This window comes from Sus scrofa, chromosome 13 (genome assembly GCF_054392235.1).
Source record: "Sus scrofa isolate SSC_HxYL_T2T_F1_AM1 chromosome 13, Sscrofa_HxYL_maternal_Yorkshire_Landrace_v2.0, whole genome shotgun sequence".
In the NCBI taxonomy this organism is placed as follows: Eukaryota; Metazoa; Chordata; class Mammalia; order Artiodactyla; family Suidae; genus Sus; species Sus scrofa.
Window position 1 is genome coordinate 154,757,221 of NC_139395.1, and position 18,322 is coordinate 154,775,542.

At 38.6% G+C, this 18,322-nt stretch overlaps 1 protein-coding gene across 14 annotated transcripts in view; it reads left to right on the plus strand.

Annotated features, from left to right (window-relative positions):
- The window catches only part of GPR156 (G protein-coupled receptor 156), a 99,768-nt gene that overhangs the window by 23,354 nt on the left and 58,092 nt on the right, over window positions 1-18,322 (plus strand). For 12 of the 14 annotated variants that reach the window (XM_084991124.1, XM_084991125.1, XM_021070311.2 and 9 more), the window contains 2 exons: window positions 9,756-10,231; window positions 10,433-10,569. In XM_084991124.1, the coding sequence (XP_084847250.1) occupies window positions 10,136-10,231; window positions 10,433-10,569 (233 nt within the window). In that variant the 5' untranslated portion in view covers window positions 9,756-10,135. Of the gene's footprint in view, window positions 1-9,249; window positions 9,409-9,755; window positions 10,232-10,432; window positions 10,570-18,322 lie in introns of those variants that run through there. The other 2 variants (XM_003132650.5, XM_084991130.1) reach the window with 1 other exon arrangement.

Consider the following 18,322-nt stretch of genomic DNA (forward strand, 5'->3'; position numbering starts at 1 on the left):
TACATCACAGCTCATGGCCACGCCAGATCCTTAACCCACTGAGCAAGGCCAGGGATCGAACCAGCAACCTCATGGTTCCTAGTCGGATTCATTTCCACTGCGCCATTTCGGGTACGCCCATGTGTCTTTTTCAAGGAAAGATTTGTCTAGATATATGCCCAAGAGCGGGATTGCTGGATCATGTGGTAGTTCTATGTATGGTTTTCTAAGGTACCTCCCTACTGTTTTCCATAGCAGTTGTACCAATTTATATTCCTACCAAAAGTGCAGGAGGGGTCCCTTAACAAAAGAAAAGTCAAAAACCACATGATCATCTCAATAAATGCAGAAAAAGCATTTGACAAAGTTCAACATCCATTCTTGATAAAAACTCTTACCAAAGTGGGTATAGAGGGAACATACCTTAACATAATAAAAGCCACTTGTGACAAACCCATAGCAAATATAATACTCAGTGGAGAAAAGCTGAAAGCCTTCCAACTAAAACCTGGAACAAGACAAGCATCCCACTCTCACCACTTTTATTCAGCATAGTATTGGAAGTCCTAGCAACAGCAATCAGACAAACGAAAGAAGTAAAAGGTATCCAAATTGGAAGAGAAGAGGTAAAATTGTCACTCTGTGCAGATAATATGAAACCATATATAGAAAACCCTAAGGACTCAACCCCAAAACTGCTTGAACTGATCAACAAATTCAGCAAAGTTGCAGGATATAAGATTAACATTCAGAAATCAGTCACATTTCTGTATCCTAACAATGAAATACTAGAAAAGGAATACAAAAATATAATACCTTTTAAAATTACACCCCAAAAAATCAAATACCTGACAATAAGCCTGACCAAGGAGGTGAAAGACTTATGTGCTGAGAACTATAAAACATTAATCAAGGAAATTAAAGAGGATTCAAAGAAATGGAAAGATACTCCATGTTTCTGCATGGGAAAAATTAATATTGTAAAATGGCCATACTACCCAAAGCAAACTACAGATTCAATGTAATCCCTATCAAATTACCCATGACATTTTTCACAGAACTAGAACAAACAATCCAAGAATTTATATGGAACCACAAAAGACCCAGAATTGCCAACGCAATCCTGAGGAGCAAAAACCAAGCAAGAGGCATAATTCTCCCAGACTTCAGGCAATATTACAAAGCCACAGTAATCAAGATAGGGTGGTACTTGTACCAAAACAGATATACAAACCATGGAACAGAATAGAGAACCCAGAAACAAACTCAGATACCTATGGTCAATTAATCTTTGACAAAGGAGGCAAGAATATAAAATGGGGAAAAGACAGTCTTTTCAGTAAGTGTGCTGGGGAAACTGGACAGCCTCATGTAAATGAATGAAACTGGAACACACCCTCACACCATGCACAAAAATAAACTCAAAATGGCTTAAAGATTTAAATGTAAGATACCATCAAACTCCTAGAAGAGAAGATAGGCAATACATTCTCTGATACCAACCTTACAAATGTTTTCTCAGGTCAGTCTCCCAAAGCAACAGAAATAAAAGCAAAAATAAACCAGTGGGACCCAATCAACTTGACAAGCTTTTGCACAGCAAAGGAAACCATTAAAAAAACAGACAACTTACAGAATGAGAGAAAAGAGTTTCAAATGATGCAACTGACAAGGACTTAATCTCTAAAATATCCAAACAACGTAACAAATCAACAGCAAAAATGCCAACAACCCAACTGAAAAATGGGCAAAAGATCTGTTTCTTTTTGACAATAAACCAGTGACCTAAGTGATTTTCATCTCCTTTCTTACACAAGAGGCAACATTTTTTTTTTTCTGCACCTTGCTTTGTTAAAACAATGTGTCCTGGAAATCATAGAAGTATATAGATATTTCCTCCTCCTTTTCCAAAAATTGAGATAGTACACATTTTAAAAATATTTATAAAAAAGCAGCAGAGTGATTTTTCTCAGGAGATGGGTGCTGATGGATGAGAAGGGTAAATTGGAATGAATATGGCAAATTAATGTTTAATTTTAGGAGCTTGTTTTTTTCTTCCTTGTACTTTCCCAAGTTTTAAAAATATCTATCAATGAAAAAACATTTTTAGGAGTTCCCACTATGTTGCAGTGGGTTAAGAATCCAACTGCCGTGGTTCAGGTCACTGCAGAGGTGCAGGTTCCATCCCCAGACTGGCACAGTGGTTTAAAGGATTTAGCATTGCCATAGCCCAGCATAGGTCACAGTTGTGGCTAGGATTCAGTCCCTGGCCCAGAAACTTCCATATGCCGAGAATGCGGCCCTAAAAAATAAAAATAAAAATTTAAATATAATTTCACACTAGGACAACAAAGGACTACACTCAGAAATCACTGAAACATGACTAGTGGAATTAGATAAAAGAGGGACAGTTCAGATGATGATACACATGGAAAGGTTCTATATATAGGTGGTGGAGCTGGGGCTAATCAGAGAGCTCTCAGTACTTTATGATAGTTACCTGAAATATGAGAAATTGCTGAAGGAAAGGGAAGAAGCAAATCCTATCAAAATTTATTTTATTGGCAGATGACTCTGAATAGAATCATTCCCTGCAATAACAGGAGAGAGATAAATGTGGAACACTGTCATAATTTTCACCATAGAATCAGCCTTTAATTTTTTAGGTTTATGAGGACAAACCTGGCAACCGCATTTAAAATTGCTTCACTCCCCCTCCCATGTTCCCAAATGCTCTTGCGCTAATCTCTCTTTTCCTCCATTGTTCTTAACACCTTCCAAATGCTATTTAATTTATGTACATAGTATGTCCACTGATTACTGTTTGACTTCCCCATTGTAATATAAATCTATAAAGGTAGGGATCTTTCCTTTGTTCACCTGTGTATCCCAGGTGCCTAGAACAGTGTCATATTGTTGGTGCTCAAAAGCATTTTATTAAATGAATGAATATTGGAAGCAACAGAGTTTTGGAGGAAAAGGGAATGTGTCGCCATGGAGTTCTGCAGTCATTTATTCATCAACCTCTTACACATTTATCTTAACACTTCATGGCCCTGGATGCCTTTTATGATTCAGCTTTATTTTTGGTAATGCAAGCACTAACTCAGTTGGCAATGAGAATAGGAACCAAGGAAGTTGTGTTTGAAAATGAAAGGATACAAGCTTTAAAAATAACAAAAACTTTTTTTACATTTACCCACTCAGTCACCCTTTCTAGCACCTTTCATTCCATATTTGCATCTGATATCATTTTCCTTCTGCCTGAAGAACTTCTTCTAACATTTCTTGTAGTACATGTCTCTCAGATTTTCTTCTGCTGAAAATGTCTTTATTTTACCTTCATTTCTGAAAGCCGTTTTCACTGGATATTGTATTACGGTTTGATTTTTAAGATGTCTTTCCATTCTCTTCTGGCTTATATAATTTCAAGTGAGAAATCTGTTCTAAGTATTACTGTTGTTTCTCTGTACATAATCTGCAACTAAGATTTTATCTTTTAAAAAAATTTTTAACGTAGCATAGTTCACTTACAATATTGTGTTAATTTCAGGTATACAGCAAAGTGAGTCAGTTATCCATATATATATATCCATTCTTTTTCAGATTGTTTTCCCATATGTTATTTTAGAGTATTGAGTAGATTTCCCTGTGCTATACAATAGGTCCTTGTTATTTATCTATTTTATATGTAGTAGTGTATATATATTAATCCAAACTTCCTAATTTATCCCTTCTTGCAACATTTCCCCTTTGGTAACCATTAAGTTTGGTTTCAAAATCTTTGAGTCTGTTTCTGTTTTGTGAATAAATGTTTTTGTTTTTGTTTTTTTTGTCTTTTTAGGGCCATACCTGCGGCATATGGAGGTTCCCAGGCTAGGGGTCCAATCGGAGCTGTAGCTGCCAGCCTACACCAGAGCCACAGCAACTTGGGGTGAATAAATTTTTATATTATTTTTATTAGATTCCACATATAAGAGATATATGATATTTGTCTTTCTTTGCCTGACTTAACTTCACTTAGTATGATAATCTCTAGGTCCATCCATGTTGTTGCATATGGCATTATTTCATTCTTTTTTATGGCTGAGTAATGTTCCATTATATAGATGTACCACATCTTCTTTAACCATTGTTCTGTTGTCGGACAATTAAGTTGCTTCCATCCTTGGCTGTTGTAAGTAGTGCTGCAGTAAATGTTGGGGTGCATGTATCTTTTTGTATTATGGTTTTCTCTGGATATATGCTCAGGAATGGGATATAGTAGTTCTCTATTTAGATTTTTAAGGAACCTCCATACTGTTCTCCCAAGTGGTTTTACCAGTTTACATTCCTACCAATAGTGTAGGAGGGTTCTTTTTTCTCCACACCCTCTCCAGCATTTATTGTTTGTAGACTTTTGATAATGGCCATTCTGACTTGTGTGAGGTAACACCTCATTGTAGTTTTGATTTGCATTTCTTCAGTAATGAGTGATGTTGATCCATCTTTTCCTATGCTTTAAGATTTTATCTTTATCACTAGTTTTCAGTAATTTGATTATTATGTGCCACTGTGTGGGTGTGGGTGTGTGCATGTGTGTGTGGGTGTGTGTATTTCAGTGTTTATTCTGCTTGGGATTGGTTGGGCTTCTTGAATCTGTAGGTTAATACTTTTCATCAAATGTGAAAAAAACCTTGGTTATTATTTCTTTCAAATGCTTTCCCCTCTTCCCCCCACCCCTAGAACTCCAATTATACATATGTTAGACCACTTGCTATTGTTCAATAAGCCACTGAAGCTATGTCCATTTCTATTGACTATTTTCCTTCTATATATTTCATTTTGGTAATTTCTTTTGCTGTCTTTAATGTAACCAGAATTTATTTTTGCAGTGTCTACTGTACTCTTAATTTTATTTATTTATTTATTTATTTATTTATTTAGTGCTTTTTATATATGCATGTGTGGCATATAGAAGTTCCCAGGCTAGGGGTCAAATCAGAGCTTGCAGCTGCTGGCCTACACCACAGCCACAGCAATGCCAGATCCAAGCCGCATCTACAACCTACACCACAGCCCACAGCAAAGCTGAGTCCTTAACCCACTGAGAAGGTCCAGGGATTGAACCTGCCTCCTCATGGATACTAGTTGGGTTTACTGATGAGCCACAACAGAAACTCCTGTATTCTTAATTTTAGAATTATACTTTTATCTCTAGATTAAAAAAAAAGATTTTAACCATTTTATTAGATAAATAAAAGATTTGGTTCTTTCTTTTTTTTCTTTTTTGGTCACCCCATGGCATATGGAATTTCTGGGCCAGGCATCAGACCTAAGCTGCAATTGCAGTCTGTACCACAGCTACAGCAATGCTGGATCCTTTAACCCACTGTGCTGGGCCAAGGATCAAACCTGCATCCTGGTACTGCAGAGGTGCTCCCAATTCCATTGTGCTATAGCACAAATTCCTGGGTCTTTTTTATATTGCCCATTTCTCTCCTCATTTTGTTTATGTTCTGATTTATCTCTTTGAGAATATTTTTCATGGTTGTTTTAAGGTCCTTGTATGCCAATTATATCATTTTTGCTATTTCTATATGCATTTATTGAATTTTTAAAATATATAGCTATAGGTCTCTTTTTTTCTTTTCATTTTTCTTTCTTTTCTTTCTTTCTTTTTTCTTTTTTCTTTTTTTTTTTTTTTTTTGCTTTCTTGTATGCCTGATAATTTTTCATTGGATGATAGAAATTTTGAATTTTATGTTGTTGAGTGCTGGATCATGTTGAAGTCCTTTAAAGAGTGCTGGGTTTTGTTTTGGAATGCATTTGAGTTTTTGTGGATCAGTTTGATCCTTTTAAGTCTTAAACATTATTAGGGAAGGTCCAAAGTAGTTTCTAGTCTAGGCTTAATTTAGTTCCATTTTTTCTGAGGATTCTTTCCACTGTCCTTTATATTATGAAGTCTCTCCACTCTGTCTGATGGGAACACAAAGTGTTCCCAACCCTATGTGGACTCCAGGAATTGTTAAGCTACAGCCTACCAGTGGTTATTTCTTTTGCTTAAAGTAGTTTTCTCTAACTCATTTCTAGATCAATACTCAGAAAAAGTTGGAAGAGATTCCCCTGCAGATTTCCACAGCTCTCTCTCTCTTTGTATCTCCTTCTTCTTCATTCCTCTGTCTCACAAATTCTCTTTGCCTCACTGTCCCTAAATTCCAATCCACTCTCATTACCTTAGGAAGACTTTTAGCCTCCCTTTGGGTTTCACTCCTTGGACTGTGACCTGGAAAATGCTTTCAATTAGGAGCTTGGGGTCAATTGTAGTCTTTGAAAGAATATTTATTTATACTTCATTTTATATGTGTCAGTCAATTGTAGGTCCACCTCATTTGTTTTCCAAAGTCCTGTGGTATCTGTTATCCAATATCTGCAAAGAGTTGTTTCATATATTTTGTCTGGATTTCAAGTTGTTTATAACAGGAAGGCAATTACAGTAGCAGTTAATTCTTTTTTTTTTTTTTTTTTTTTTTTTTTTTTTTTGGTCTTTTCTAGGGCTGCTCCTGCTGCATATGGAGGTTCCCAGGCTAGGGGTCTAATTGGAGCTGTAGCTGCCAGCCTACACCACATGGGATCCAAGCCTCGTCTGCAGCCTGCACCACAGCTCACAGCAATGCCAGATCCTTAACCCACTGAGCAAGGCCAGGGATCAAACCCACAACCTCATGGTTCCTAGTCAGATGCGTTAACCACTGAGCCAGAAATAAATTGTAGACGAATAGGGTAGATTTTGTGGAAAGATATGGGGACTGTCGAGGGTTGTGAACTTATTAAGGACCATCTTGTACTTGGGAATAGTGTAGCTGATGGAGTGTCTGTTTTTTTGATCCTAATTACTGGGCTGGATTCTGTAATCTGTCAAATAAATTGTAAGCCCTACCAAGCTTGGTCTTGAGTCTGCTGCTATCTGTGGACTAGACAGTTTACCTCTATAGACTTTGAGGGAGGGGAAGGGGGGATTGCTCTTGGAGGAGCCCAGCAGACATTTCTCTTTGTGCTGTGGATTCTTTATCTGTCTTATGGTCAGATGCCTCACCGTTACACCCTCTGACATACTGTTTCCCAGTCACTCAACACTTTTTTGAAATCATTCAACTCTCCCCTTTCAATGATCAAGACATTCACTGTTTCATCAGCTCTTCATGTGTGCATCTCTGTGACTATGTGACAGTGTTAGAACTGAATGCCTGCCTCATGGGGGAGCGTAGTATCATGGTTTATAAAGTTCCTCCACTGGATATCCATGAACTGAATGGGGGCCTAGCACTCAGTTCCATGCCAGTGAGTTCAGTCTGTCCAAGGGGACCTTTAGAATGTACTCAAAAATTTATGTTCAGATGGACAATCCCATCGTGTTCACAAAATCTTCCAAAAATGATTTGGGCTAAAGGTTGTTCGTCCTTATGAGATCCACAGTGTTGACCAGGGTTTCTCTGCCTTAGCATTATTGACATTTGGGACTGAATAGGTCTTTGTTGTTTGGACCATTGTATGAATTATAGGATGTTTAGCAGCATTCCTGGCCTCTACCTACTAGATGTCAGTGGCACCCTTCTCTCAGTTTTGACACTAGTGTCTCTAGACATTGCCAGATGTCCTCTGGAGGTGCAAAACTGTCCCAGTTGAGAATTACTGGTATAGCCGCACTATTGTGTGCTACAGTCCAGGGAGCCCATAGATATGGAGCTCTGAGAACTAAACATGAAGCAACTCAGGTCATTTGGTATCTTCTTTTTTTTTTTTTTTAATTTTCTCTTTTTAGGTCACACCTGCAGCATATGGAAGTTCCTGGGCTAGGGATATAATCAGAACTGCAGCTGCCAGCCTATGCCCCAGCAATGTCAGATCCAAACCATATCTGTGACCTACACCATAGCTCATGGCAACTTCAGATCCTTAACCCACTGAGCAAGGCCAGAGATCAAACCCCCATCCTCATGGCTACTAGTCAGATTCTTAACCCATTGAGTCACAATGGAAACTCCCCATTTGGTGTCTTCTTAGGAGAGGTCAGTCCAGGATGTCTGCCCCATGCAAGGTGTATACTGGGAGGACATGGACCTTGTAATGGTAAATGCTGGATTCAAGTCCTGCTTCTGCTGGAGAACGAAGTGAAGTTTTATGCACACACACACATATGCATATACACACACATCTATGTGGTGTAAGGATACACAAACAAGGACTTAATAATAGTTCAAATATAAGTGTACTTTTTGCCAGTTTAATTAAAATGACAATATGGAAAAATATATCTTTCAGAACATCATGCAATATGGTCATCCCTGTGGCTTATAGTATTGCGCTATGCTAGAAGGCACAATAGAGGATATTTAACTTAGAAAAAAATTATCTTTTCAGCAATTAAAATTTCAGCTAAATTAATAGTCATGTTTTTATATTTACTTCTGAATTTTGCATTTAGTAATGTAACTGGACTGCACAAGAATTTAAATGTCTTGACAGGAGAGAGTGGCTTTTCGTTCTCTTGGGATTTCATTGTAATGAACCTGGTAAATAATTCAGGAAGATATGAGAGGCCAATATATGGGCAACACCTGGTGCTATATTGTTCATGTCTAAGCATGCAGAATCCAAAGATGGCATTCTACATCTGTCACTATTGTTCTGGCTTAAACACAAATCCTATGTTCAGTGGCCATTGAAATAATAATAATTGATATTTTTTCCTCTTTCAATTTTCCTCCACAATAAAAGAAAACCGTACTAAGCTGTTTCAGAAACACAAAGAAGTGGCATCCTCTTTTAAATTCCCATTGGCAAAATTTCAAATCTGTTTCCGTTAAGGGATAGATTGCTTTAAAGAATTGAGGACGTGTCTGCCTTTTCTGCTGGGGTTAATTTGAGCCTCTCCGCATGTCTGCTTTTGTTCTACAAGGCAGAGCTTCTTTTTAGATCACAGTATTTGTATTGCAATCACCTTCTGAAAGAAATAATACCATCCTCTAGCCACTCACTCACTCTGGGAATTCCTAGAACCCTCAGTTTCTTTCCCTGTTACCTGAGTAGCCTACCACACTTCTAGTAATTTAACAGTTTAAAAACAAAAATCTCTCGGCAAAGGATTTGCGTATCCTTTTGTGACCTCAGCTGACTGGACACGGAGTTGTTCCTCTGTTTACTGGGCAAACAGAAGCTCACAGGACCATCCGACAGATGACGCAGGCAGACATCTTGGGCACCTGACCCCACCACCACCCAAGATCAGACAGAGCTTAAGCTCTGAGTTGTTCGGAAAGATCTTGGAAAGGCAAGGAGGTTCCTTGTAGGGAGAAAAAGGAAGATGTGCCTCACACATCTGCAGGTTTTTGTAGTGCTGGGTCATGAAAAGGATCTGAAGAGGGACTTAGAGCCTTATGTCTGCTAATGGTTAGATGTGCTTTGTCTTTGTTTTTAAAATATTGTTTATTAAAGAGGTTTTAAAATGTATTTAATTAAATATATACTGTATTTTTTCATGTTTTAAAATTTATTGAAGTGTCGTTGATTTACCTGGTGATAATTTCTGCTGTACAACAGAGTGATTCAGTTATACTATATTTTAAACCTTTGTTATGTATAATAAAGTATATAACTGCATATAATAAAAATAGAGCTATATACAGTTAAAATGTATAAAATATTTTAAAAGATCTATAATAAGTCACTTACGTATATGCGTGCTAATTGTGTTTATTCCTTTGTGTTATCTACATATACCATTTGTTTATTAATAGGTTTAATTGCTTTCCTCTCCTTTGGGACCTGCTTAAGAGTACTTGGAGCAGTGACTGCCATCTGGTGGCAAGCCAGAATCATCACTTTATGTGACCAAATGGTCAGAGATGCCCACTCTTGACTCACAAGGTCTGCATTGAAAGCAGGGGACCAGGGGAGCTTGGAGGGTGTCTGATGAAGGAGCCTAGTGAACTAACTCTTCGCTTCCACATGAATGGGTTGTTAATCCCAGACTCGGAGCCAGGAGCCAGCTCCAAAATGGCATCTCTGAAGAAAAGATTTGAGTTGCTCTTGTTTTTTAGTCAAAGATCTGCTGGTTACCTACCAGCGAATAACCAAGACTGTGAATAAGCACATACCAGGAGGGGCATATGATGACATGGAGCCTGAAATAAACTTCTCTGAACTATGTGACGGTTTTCCTGGTCAGGAGCTGGAGCGGAGACCCCTGCATGAGCTCTGCAGGACAACAATTGTAAGTGAGAGGTCAGGGCTGCTTGGATACACATGGTGTCAGTATTGTTGTCAATGGTAGTGGTGGTGGAGTGGGGAGGAGGACCAGGAGGAGAGCTGATGCAAGACATGTATGTCCCAGCTCTGGAGGTGATAGAGGCAGGTCATGTTTGATCTATAGAAGAGCTTCATTCCTAACAGCTTCTCTTCATTCTGTTCTCAGACCTCTTCCCACCACAGCACTAAGACCATTTCTTCATTATCTCCTGCCCTCTTGGGTATTGTTTGGACTTTCCTCAGCTGTGGACTTCTTCTAATAGCCTTTTTTCTTGGCTTCACAATTCGCTGCAGGAAGAACAGGTAAGCAGCCCCATGCCTGGTTCCTCATCTCCCATAGCCTGAAACACGAAACCCAGAGTGTAAGTATCGTTTTGGCACCAAGAGCTGCTAGCTGGTATCAATAAAACTTGTTCCCAACTGGAGCATTAAGCAATGTGAGAGTTCCCTGGTGGTCTAGTGATAAAGACTCCACACTTGCACCACTGCCGCCAGCGTTCAATCCCTAGTCTGAGAGCTGAGATCCCATATCAAGCTACTGCATGCACAGTCAAAAATAAAAAAGCTATGTGAGAAGCTACCCTTGAAATAGTCCTGGGCTTGCAGTGCAGTTCCCTCTTGAAAAAGAGAACTGTCTGTCTCGGTATTGTATTAACTACTACAAGTATATCCAAAGATGAGAATGAAGAGTCTCCTCATAAAGGAGAGGGCAGGAGTTCCTTTTACAGCTCAGTGGGTTAAGAACCTAACAGTTTCTGTGAGGGTGTGGGTTTGATCCCTGACCTCTCTCAGTGGGTTAAGGATCCAGCATTGCTGCAAGCTGCAGCATGAGTCACAGATGCAGCTCAGATCTGGTGTTGCTGTGGCTATGGCAAAGGCCTGCAGCTTCAGCTCCAATTCAACCTCTGGCCTAGGAACTTCCATATGCCGCAGGTACAGTCATAAAAAGAAAAGGAAAAGTAAATAAATAAATTAAATAAATAAATAAAGGAGAGTGCAATCCTTCTGAGAAGATGAGGTATTTGTATTACAAATAGAAAGCACATAGGGAAATATTCCAGAGCAGCATTAAAGTTTATGGCAGCACAATTGGAAGCAGTCTGGTTAGGCTAAGATTTCCCCCAAAATAGTGAAGTTCTACTTCCCAGCCCTTCTACTGGACTATTATAATTGGTTGGAAAGTCACTGGCTTGTCCAGGTAAGTTCATGTAGTTCCCAGGACTGACAAAAGAAACAAAGTGATAACTTTTTTCTGAAGGAACTTGCAGAATCTTACCTTTACTGCTATTCAGTCTTTTCCTCTGAGCCCATCCTATCTCCCCCACTGTAACAGTCTGTACCATTGCCCTCTCTCCCTGGTCTACAGGTGATTTCTTTCTTTCTTTTCTTTTTTTTTTTTTTTTTTTTTTTGTCTTTTTAGGGCGGCACTCACAGCATATGGAGGTTCCTGGGCTAGGGGTCTAATCAGAGCTATAGCCGCCAGCACACAGCCACAGCAATGTCAGATCTAAGCCACGTCTGCGATCTACACCACTGCTCACGACAATGCTGGATCCTTAATCCACCAAGCGAGGACAGGGATCAAACCTGCAACCTCATGGTTCCTAGTTGGACTCGTTTCTGCTGCACCATAATGGGAACTCCTACAGGTGATTTCCGAATGGAGTCTATGTCAGGTTTCAGCAAGTCCCTTGGAGATGCCAAACTCGTCTGCCCACACAGCCTACCATTTTGTGGTGATCAAGAATGTTGTGCTCTGTTGCCTGTGTTTGGCACTCAGATGAAGGTCAGTCAGTTGGATTTGTCTAACAGGCATTTTGGGGTGTCACTGGCCATTTAAGGAGTGGAGGATGTGAAATTGTTAGGCAGCCATGACTTGATCTGCTGGGTCACCCTCAGTATGGCAGTGAGGTTTGGCACTCAGCCCTGGCTACACCCCTGGGGCTTCCCTGGCCACTTTTCATTCTGTTCCTCAAATACACTAAACCTACTCCCATCTTAAGGCCTTTGACTTAACCGTCCCTTTACTATTAGCACTGCCTGGCCATCTTCTCCAGATCATCCCATGACTAGTTCCTTCCCATCTTATAGGTCTTGGCTCAAATGTCAGCTCCTCAGGGAAGACTTCCCCGATGATCCTGTCTAAGGTAGCCTCTCTACTGTATGGCCATCTAGCCCCCAAGTCTCCTTCCACATCCCTATCGCCTTGTTTTATTTTTTCATAGCAAGTATAACTCTGTGCTGTTACCATAGTTATTGATTTACCGGAGTATTGTCTGTGTCCCCCACCATAGTGTAAAAGTATATGCACACAGGGACTGCATCCTTCATGTTCTTCACTGTCTCCAGCATGTAGAACAGACTGGAACATAATAGGTGCTCAGTAACTATATCTGAAAACAGTGGAATATAATATTTTCAGTAGCAACACATTTCTATAATGCAAAGTAACACCCAGTTGGCAAATAAGAAAATAATATCATTGGTTCATATGTAATCCCCACCCCCAGCAAATCAGTAGTTTAAAGCATTCAGGGGCAAGATTTCTCACTGTTAAAAAAAGAAACCTTAAGCTAAGGATACTACTATGGCTGTGCAAGCAGTAGCTGGTTTAATAGCTTCAAGAACTGATATCCTACCTATAGCATGAAGCTCCCTGATGAAGCCATAGGAGTAGATGAAGAAGAAAGAAGACATTTCTCTTGTATTTAGAAATGATTGTTGAAGAAAACACAGATCTAAATTAGATTTTGATGATAATGTTATATATTGGAAGTGAATGCCTTCAAGGACCTTTATCTTGCAGATTTAAGGCTGTGAAAATCTGCTGTGATCCTGGGTACAAGTGGTAATGAGCATTTACTGAGTACTAGTATTTTAATTGAGATTATTATTGTTTTTATTAGTATTCTGGTTACAGAGTTAAATGTTTCAAATGTTATGACCCATACTATTTTCCCCATAATCCATTATTTATATACACAATTTTGTAGAATACCAGGTTTTTTAAAGCATTTATATATCCTATTAAAATAGGAACACTTGTAAGCAGTATCAGACTAGAAACACCTGTATTTATTTCATTCTATTAAAGGTTTTGTTGGCCTCTCTTACTTTCAGTGGAAGCATGACTTGGCATAAAGAATAAAATATTAAGAGGCACTGTGCATAAAAACACATTTCACAGTTATGTAGCTCACAAGGTCAGACAAGGAAAGTACAATAACCCAGTTTCAAAAGTGCCTTCTAAAATAATAAAATTTGTTCAGAGGTATAGCATCACTGTTAGATACTTCATTTCATTTCACTTCTATTGTCTCTAAATTTGTGACTATGATTGCAACTGTGTATGTGTGCATGTGTGTGTGCCAGAGTAAGAAAAACATTTTAATGATATAAAAGTATAGTAGTATTTAAGTTCAGTCACAGATATTGCATTTTTGATAACATCTTAAAATGTAATCTACGAGAGAAAATCAGTAAAGGTATAGAAGACTTGAACAACACTGTCAACCATCTTGACCTAATTGGCATTTATATAATCCTCCACCCAACAACAGCAGAATGCACATTCTTTTCAAGTACACCCAGAACATTTACCAAAATAGATCATCTTCTGGACCACAGAAAAGATTTTATTAAATTTAAAAGGGTTCAAATCATACAGAGTATGTTCTCTGGTCGCAATGGAATTAAATTTGAAATCCGTAACAGAGAGATTCTCTGGAAAATTCTAAAATATTTGGAAACTGAAGTTCCTATTGCGGCTCCATGGGTTAAGAACACAAATAGTATCCCTGAAGATGCAGGTTCAATCCCTCGCCTCTCTCAGTGGGTTAATGATCCAGCTTTGCCACAAGCTGCACCATAGGTCCCAGATGCAGCTCATATCCGGTGCTGCCGTGGCTGTGGCATAGGCCACAGTTGCAGCTCTGATTTGACCCTTGCCTCAGGAACTTGCATGTGCCACAGGTGCGACCTTTTAAAAAAATGAAATATTTGGAGGCTAAATAGAACACTTTAAAATAATCCATGGTCTAAAAAGAAATCAAAAGGGAAACTACAAAGTATATTTTAACTGAATGAAAATGAAAATACAACATATCAAAATTTATTAGATACCATTAAAGCAGTGCTTCATGGGAAATTAGAACACTAAAAAAACTCCATGTCATAAAGCAGGATCCACCTTATGAAATTGACAAAAGAGAAAATGAGCCTAAAGTAAGCAGAAGAATTGAATAATGAAAATCAGAGTGGGAATTGATAAAACTGAAAACAGAAAAACAACAGGAAAAAAATGATGAAACCAGAAACTCTTTATGAAAATCAGTAAGGTTGACCAGCCTTTGGCACAAGTGGTCAGGAAAAAGAGAGAAGATATAATTACCCAAATAAGGAAGGGAGAACCATCATCACTAAAGATTCTGTAAATATTAGAAGGATAATAAGGTAATGTCCTGAATAACTGAGGTATGCAGTCTCTAAGATGTTCCTCAATAAGTACTGCCTCCTGGTAGTCACTCTCTTGTGAAACCCCTTCACCTTGGGTATGGGCTAGAATTTCTGGTTTGCTTATTAATCTCCTTTGCAATAGGTTATAAAAAGACCATGGCTTCCATCCTAACTCTTTCACTCACTCACTCTGAGGGAAGCCATCTCCCATGTTATGAGCTGCCCTGTGGAGAGGCCCACAGGTCAAGGAACTGATGTGTCCAGTCTGAAGCCAGCAAGGACCTGAAGCTTATAAACAGTCTTGTCATTGAGCTTGAAAGTAGATCTTCTGAGGCCTGCTAATTGCACTGTGAATAAGTGTGGAAGCTGATGTTACCCCAGTCGAGCTTTGGAGGACTGCAGCCATGGCTGATCTCTTGACTGCATACTTGTGAGAGACCATGAGCCAGAGGCACCCTGCTAAGCTCTGCTTGTGTTAGAGAAATATTACTGGTTCTACACAAACTCTTCTAAAAAACTGAAAATAATGTTGCATTTCCTAACTCATTCTAATGAGACCAGCATTACCCTGATATCAAAATCTAATAAAGACATTAGAAGAGGGGAAAAAAAAAAAAACAACCATAGGCTCATGAATATAGATCCAAAATTCTTTTTTTTTTTTTCTTGCCAAATCTCTTTTCTTCTCTTTGGATAGTCTTATTTCTTTTTTTTTTAAAAAAAATTTTATTATAGTTGATTTACAGTGTTCTGTCAATTTCTGCTGTACAGCAAAGTGACCTAGTTATACATATATATACATTTTTTTCATATTATCTTCCATCATGTTCCATCACAAGTGACTAGGTATAGTTCCCTGTGCTATACAGCAGGAACTCATTAATTATCCACTCCAAATGCAATAGTTTGCATTTACTAACCCCAAACTCCCAGTCCATCCTACTCCCTCCCTCTCCCCCTTGGTAACCACAAATCCGTTCTCCATGTCCATGGGTTTGTTTCTTTTCTGTAGATAGGTTCATTTGTGCCATATAGTAGAGTCCAGATGTAAGTGAGATAATATGGTATTTGTCTTTCTCTTTCTGACCTACTTCACTTAATGTGAGAGTCTTTGGTTCCATCCATGTTTCTGGAAATGGCATACTTTTGTTCTTTTTTATGGATGAGTAGTATTCCATGTGTGTATGTACCATGTCTTAATTCATTCATCTATTGTTGGACATTTAGGTTGTTTCCATGTCTTGGCTATTGCGAATAGTGCCGCAGTGAACATAGGTGTGCATGTATCTTTTTCAATGAAAGTTTTGTCCAGATATATGCCCAGGAGTGGGATCACTGGATCATATGGTAGTTCTATATTTAGTTTTCTGATATACCTCCATACTGTTTTCCATAGTGGTTGTACCAATTTACATCCCCACCAACAGTGTAGGAGGGTTCCCTTTTCTCCACGCATTTGTTATTTGTAGACTTAATAATGATTAGATCCAAAATTCTAAGCAAAATTTTAACAAATTCAGTACAACAAATATCAAAAGGATAATGCACCATGACAAAGTGAGGTTTATTCCAGGAATGCAAGGTTGGTTAAATATCCAAACATCAGTCAATATAATATACCATATTTACCAACTAAATATATGTATTTATATGTGTGTATATCATATCATATGTAGAATTATAATCTTAGCTCATTTATAATTATTAATCTTAGCTCAATTATAATCATGGCTCATGGTTAACGAATCTGACTAGGAACCATGAGGTTGAGGGTTCGATCCCTGGACTGGCTCAGTGGGTTAAGGATCTGCTGTTGCCATGAGCTGTGGTGTAGATCACAGATGAGGCTTGGATCCCGCGTTGCTGTGGCTCTGGCGTAGGCCGGCGGCTACAGCTCCGATTGGACCCCTAGCCTGGGAACCTCTGTATGCCACGGGAGCAGCCCTAGAAAAGGCAAACAGACAAAAAAACAACAACAAAAAAATACCGTTTACAGTAGCATCAAAAACATTAAATATTTAGGGATAAATCTAACTATGTGAAATATTTGTGCACTGAAAGCTATAAAGCATTGCTGAGAGAAATTAAAGAAATCCTAAATAAATGGAGAGATACTGTGTCCTGGATTGGAAGACTCAGTATTATTAATCCTCCCCTAATTGATCTATAGGCTAAACCCAATCATAGACACAATTCTAGCTGGCCCCTTTTTTTTTATATAAATTTGCAAGCTGGTTCTACAATTTATATGGCAATGTGAAGGACATAGAAAAGTCAAAACAACCTTAAAGATGAATAAAGTTGGAAGACTAGGACCATTTGACCTCAAGAGATTATTAATCTACATAACTGTAAATTATAAAGCAACAAACTATAACAAAGACAGTTTGGTATTGGTTAAAGATAGACATTTACATCAACAGACAGAAAAGAATCCAGAAATAAACCTATACATGTATGGGAAACTGCTATTCAAAAAGGGTGCAAAGGCAATTCAGTGGAGAAGGGAGAGTCAGTCTTTTCAACAAACGGTGCTGGAATAATCAGATACCCATATCCAAAAATGAACTTTGATCTGTATCTTGTAACATATTTGGAAATTAACTCAAAATGGATCATAAAATCTAAAACTGTAAAACTTCTCAAAGCATAGGAGAACAATTTTGTGACCTTGGAATAAAGCAAAGCTTTTTTAAAATTTTATTTCGTTTTTATTAGAATATACTTGACTTACAGTGTTGTGTCAATTTTTGCTGTATAGCCTAGTGACCCAGTTATACATATGTATACATTCTTCTTCTCATACTACCTTTCATCATGTTCTATCCCAAGCATTTGGGTATAGTTTCCTGTGCTGTACAGTAGGACCTCATTCTAAATGTAATAGTTTGCATCTACCAACCCTAAACACCCCATCCATCCCACTTCCTCCCCATTCCTGTTGGTGACCACAAGTCTGTTCTCCATGTGTGAGTCTATTTCTGTTCTGTAAATAGATTCTTTTGTGCCATATTTTAGATTCCACATATCAGTGATATCATACGGTATTTGCCTTTCTCTTTCTGACTTATTTCACTTAGTATGAGAATCTCTGGTTGTATCCATGTTGCTACAAATGGTATTATTTTGTTCTTTTTTGTGGTTGAGTAGTATTCCATTGTATATATATACCACATCTTCTTAATCCATTCATCTGTTGATGGACATTTAGGTTGTTTCTATGTCTTGGCTATTGTGAATAGTGCTGCTGTGAACACAGGAGTGCATGTATCTGTTTTTGTTTTTGTTTTTTTTTTTTTTTGCCATTTCTTGGGCTGCTCCTGAGACATATGGAGGTTCCCAGGCTCGGGGTCCAATCGGAGCTGTAGCCACCAGCCTATGCCAGAGCCACAGCAATACGGGATCCGAGCCGCGTCTGCAACCTACACCACAGCTCACGGCAACGCCGGATCGTTAACCCACTGAGCAAGGGCAGGGATTGAACCCGCAACCTCATGGTTCCTAGTCGGATTCGTTAACCACTGCGCCATGACGGGAACTCCTGCATGCATCTTTTTGAATGAAAGTTTTGTGTGGATATATGCCCAGGAGCCAAACCTTT